The sequence below is a fragment of the Crocuta crocuta genome, unplaced genomic scaffold (genome assembly GCF_008692635.1).
Source record: "Crocuta crocuta isolate KB4526 unplaced genomic scaffold, BGI_CrCroc_1.0 scaffold77, whole genome shotgun sequence".
Taxonomy (NCBI): Eukaryota; Metazoa; Chordata; class Mammalia; order Carnivora; family Hyaenidae; genus Crocuta; species Crocuta crocuta.
In genome coordinates this window covers 1587678-1592471 of record NW_027532172.1, presented here as the reverse complement: position 1 = coordinate 1592471, position 4794 = coordinate 1587678, and the positions used below count along the sequence as shown (strand labels likewise).

General features: G+C 60.0%; 1 protein-coding gene across 1 annotated transcript in view; it reads right to left on the bottom strand.

The window, feature by feature from the left end:
- MAST3 (microtubule associated serine/threonine kinase 3) overlaps positions 1-4794 on the bottom strand; it is a 29871-nt gene that overhangs the window by 19489 nt on the left and 5588 nt on the right. The window contains exons 3-8 of the mRNA XM_077777011.1: positions 1983-2071; positions 1827-1896; positions 1626-1646; positions 1025-1103; positions 425-582; positions 172-247 (exon numbers count right to left, since the gene is read on the bottom strand). Coding sequence (XP_077633137.1) covers positions 172-247; positions 425-582; positions 1025-1103; positions 1626-1646; positions 1827-1896; positions 1983-2071 — 493 coding nt within the window. The remainder of the gene's footprint in view (positions 1-171; positions 248-424; positions 583-1024; positions 1104-1625; positions 1647-1826; positions 1897-1982; positions 2072-4794) is intronic.

Here is a 4794-nt window from a genome sequence, read left to right as displayed (position 1 = left end):
GTGATGATGGGGAAGAAGGGCTGGAGAACTGGGGGGGGGAGAGGGAAGCAACATGCCTAAGTTTGCGGGGGGAGATTGAGACAGAGACACAGGCACAGAAGGAAACGGAGAGATGGGGGGACAGAGCCAAGAGGGGAGCCTGGGCCGGTCCAGCCGCCCGGCACTGCCCACCTTGGGGAACCTCTCCCGGTACACATGATTCATCATGACGATTTCATTGTCGAAGTTCCCTGATGTGCGTCCCGGGCTGCAGGGGAAGGGGAGGGCGGCGGGGAACAGTCAGCTTGGGACGTGGGACCAGAAATCCAGTCCAGGGGAGGGTCAAGGATCAGAGGCCAGGCTTGGGCAGGGTCAGGGCCAGCGGTGGAGGAGGGGATCCCAAAGGCGGCCCAGGGAGGGGCTGGGGTTAGAGGTCAAGGCCCACCTGAGGCTGCGGGAACGGGGTCGAAGGTGGGGTGAGCGGCCGCCCTCCTCATCAGCCACGCTCTCTGAGCTGCGGAAATGCTTGGACAGGAAGCATAGTTCATCCGGTGTCGGCTGGAAAGGAAGCTGGTGGAGGCGCTCCCGGGAGGATGAGCTCGACTGGCAGGAGGGGGTATCAGGGCCACGGGTTCACGGTCAGCGCCAAAGCCAGAACCCCAACATTACCCGTCAAGGCCTAGGCTGCCTGCTGGTCATTACTCTCCTGCCTGCCTCCTACGCATCCCTCAAAAGTCCATCTCTGATGCCCCGCCTCCGGCAACCTCCCCGCCTGCTCCTTAAGCAACCCCAAGACTCCCTCTGGCTGGGGAGGTCTTGTGTCCTCCCACAGGATGGGGACGCCTGTGTCCTCCAGACTGGGGACTCCTAGGGATAGAGGCTGGGTCTTTTTGGGGACCCATGCATTGCCCAGAATGGGGCACAGAGGGGGCAGTTGCGATGTTTGCTGACTGGATAACTATCCAACACCTCGATAGAAACCAAAGACGTGTCCCGCCCCACCTCGCACCCGCCTGCCTGCTGGCCAAGGTGGGGCTGTGGGTACCGAGACGGTGGAGCTGGGCGTGTTGGTTCCATAGCCAGAAGATGGGAGGGACGCAAGGGACCATCTTCTGCCGTCAGCCCTAGAAGGGAGAACCAGAAGAGTTGAGAAGGAGGCAGGGCGCCCGTGGTTTGTGGGGACTAAGGACGGAGATCGCGGCTGGCAGATTCTGGCCCCGTTGGAGGAAGGATCGTCTGAAAAGGCTGAGAACGGAGGTTCAAGGTGAACCGAGCCACTGTGTATCTTCTCCCTGTCCTTCTGACACCTCCTCCAGGAAGTCCTCCTTGACCCAGCTGCCAGCGCATCCCACCTCAAAGCCCTGACCTCTGTGAGTTGCAGCTGCTGGGGTATGTGCTGGTCACCCCCACCAGACCGAGGACTCCTAAGGATCAAAGTCCAGCCTCCCCTTCCTCGGCCCCTGGCATAGGGTACATGACAGGTGCTCGATAAATGTTAACAAGTGAATGAGTAAATGAGTAACATTTAAATGCCTGGTCCACAACAGGTCCTTCGTCAGCTCTTATTAGTTAGTGGTGTTTAGTGAATTAGTGATTTTAGACCGGATGGCGTGCCTTCCTCCTCCCCAAGGGCTCCCTGAAATTACCTGTCCACGCGCGAGATGTGGCTGCTGAAGGCCACGTGTTTGCCGGGGGGGCGGAAGCCAGAGGGAGAGACCGTCACAGGGCAGGGGACAGGGGAGGGGAGAAGGCGAATGAGGAGGCAGGGCCAACCACCAAGCGCATGCCCCTGCCTGTCCCCTCACCAGCTGTGCTGACGTCATCCCTCAAAATCGGCGACCACTCACCTTCGGGCAAAGGGGAAGTTCACAGCGGACGCGGCGGAGAAGTTCCGAGGACTGTCCAGGGGGCTGTTGCCTGCTGAGGAAGAGGCAGGCAGGGGAAACTGAGTCAGAGGGGGCGGAGACGGGACACCACCCTCGCTGGCTTGCTCCCACACTCACCTGTGGGAACCGAGAGTGGAGACAGGGGCCGGGACAGGGTTGGTGAGGGCGTTCCTACCACCAGGCTTTTGCGGTTCCCGCTGCGGCAGCTGTCAGGGAGGTGGGGACAAGGTCAGGCCCTGGCCCAGGCCTCAGGGCTCGGAGGACCACGTGCCCAAGCCAGAGCACACATGTGGCCAGCTCCGGGGCAGGATGGGAAGCTAGGTGTGACCACTGCCACTCTGCCCCCAATCTGCCGCCTGCATGGCCTTAGCTCAGCCTTGGAGGTCTGGGGTGGTCGTTTTTAACCAACATGACCTGCTATTAAAACTGTTATTATTATCAGTGGTGGCACGAAGCACTTCCAGACTCCTGGTGGGCCCTGGAGATGGCCAGGAACAGCCCCCCCCGCCCCACGAGCCTTCTCACGTTTCTGTGTTCACTACCCCACCCCCACCCCTTTGCCTCCGTCATGCCCACGGTCAAGAGCGCTGACAAATAAGGCAGGGGGTGGAGAGGAGCCTGGAGCTCACCGGTGAATTGAGGTAAGGTTCCCGATTTTATTCCACGCACACCTTCCCGGGCCCACAGCCCCACTCTCCTGGCAACCTTCCTCCCCAAGATCCCCCCACAATGCCAATCTGATCCTTAAAAAAACCCTAAAACCAGCATCTTGCACATTAGGTCCTGTCCTTCGGGTTCTACCAAACTTTGGCCCACATGTTTCCCTCCCTCCATCCCAGGTGTCTTCTGGCTTCCAGACCCCTGGCCCAGGCCACGCCCACACTTGCCCAGCCCCTCCCACCTGGGCCCTGGCCCCAGCCCCCCGCCCTGGTAGAGGGAAATTGAGAGCAAACTGTCTCCCCACCTTCCCCAGTGCAGTCGCCCAGCAACGGCTCTGCTTGCTCGACAAGTGCATCAGCCCACATACTCTGAGCCGCCAACGCAGCTCGGTGGCGCGGGGAGGGAGAGATGAAAGCTCAGGGCCTTACGGGGCCAGGAATGGTGTCCCAGGCAGAAGGCACAGAGCAGGCTAAGACACGGGAGCGTGTGATCAGCAACTGACCCAGGCAACGAGACAGGCGGGGAGAAGGGATCCAGCCTGTCCACGACTCCATGTGCAGCTGCCTTTCTGAGCTTGTTTCCCCAGCTGTACACCTTTCAAGGTGCTGGGAAGATGAACTACGTACACAGCGTTCAGCTCTGGGCCCCAGCGCTGGGTGGATGGCGGCAGGCATGCACAGTGCCATCTTTCTCCCCACAACTCCTGGGGGGGCCTAGTGCTCACGGCAGGCAATGCCTCCCCAGTGACTTAAGTCACCATTGGCCAATCCCGACAAACCCAGCGACAAACCCAGAGGTGAGAGACAGCAGTTGCACCCATTTCCCGGCCCAGGAAACTGAGGCCACAGATGTCCACAGCCGCAAGGAACTGTCCTTTAGTCTGAGGTACAGAAGCAAAAGTGAAACCCACAGGTTCCTGCAAGACTTCCTGCCGCCCCCCCCCCCATACGCACACACACACCCCCCTGCCAGTCCCACATCCTCTCCCAACCCTCATCTGGGTCCTCAGCTCCACGCTGCACCCCACTGCATCATTTATCACTNCACCCACCCATCCCCCTGCCAGTCCCACATCCTCTCCCAACCCTCATCTGGGTCCTCAGCTCCACGCTGCACCCCACTGCATCATTTATCACTAACAGCAGCCTTTGGGGAAAAACACTGGGCCACCTCCCTCTCGCTGTCAGGCGGGGCCTCCTTGAAAAGAAAACACAGCCATGTTTGAGGTCTCAAAGGGGAACCCGGCATCTGTCAAGGGTCCACTATTTGCTCTGCCCGCCCTGGAGAAGGCCCAGGAGCCTGAGAAGCTCTGCCTGGCCATTCAAGATACACCCAAGTGGGACAACACAGAGTGAGAATATGACAGAAAACACTGGCCAGTTAAAACTGAGGCCAGTTTCCTGTGACTGCTCCGTGAGGTGCCCATAAGCCCTCGGTAGCTGCACAGCGTCTGGAAGAAGAGTCTAAGCCCCGAACCTAGTATTCGAGGTCCTTCAGCAGCTGGTCTCAGGGCCGATGCTCCCCTCTAGGAATGCCCCAACCCAGCACCAGTTAAACATCTAAGAACAGAGAGGCTAAGGAGCTGCCTGAGGTCACACAGCCAGCCAGTGGCTGAGCAGGCATTTGAGCCCAAGTCCTGTAAAGTCCACAGCCCTTCTCTGGCCTTTGCTTTTCAGAAGGGGAAACAGACTCCAAGAGAAGCCAGGCTTCGCTGCGGTTAAACACAGTATTTTACCCGAGTGAGCCGACTCCTGACACACCACCTGCATGCCAACCTCGTGCAGGAAATATTTGCTTCTGAAACAATATTTCCGCTGACTGAGCCCCAGGGACGGACTAGCCTCAGTTTTTCCAAGAAGCTCCTCCCCAGGTCGCCCAGGCCTAGAGACCTGGGTTCGAATCCTGACTCGGCCCCAAGTCCCTGCTGCCCTGTGTTACCATCTTAGCTGTGACCCCGGCGGGTAGACACCCCACTCCGGGTAACGACGGGCGAAAGGAGGTATACTTGGGACCCTAGAAGATACCTCGATCCCAAAGCGTCCCCCCCAGCCCCCTACCGCCGCACACAGCGGCCCACGCCACGCCGCCGGGATATACTTCTGGCAACTCGTGTTTGCTCGGCCGGCCGCCGCGCCTTTGCCCGCACGGTGCCCCCTACCTCTTGGAGCGCTGCAGCAGCGCGCCCTTGGCAAGGCGGCTCCGGTGGCCTGGCGCAGCCACCGCCGTCCAGTAGCTGGGGTCGGACATGCTGCTTCTCTTTGTGCCGCCG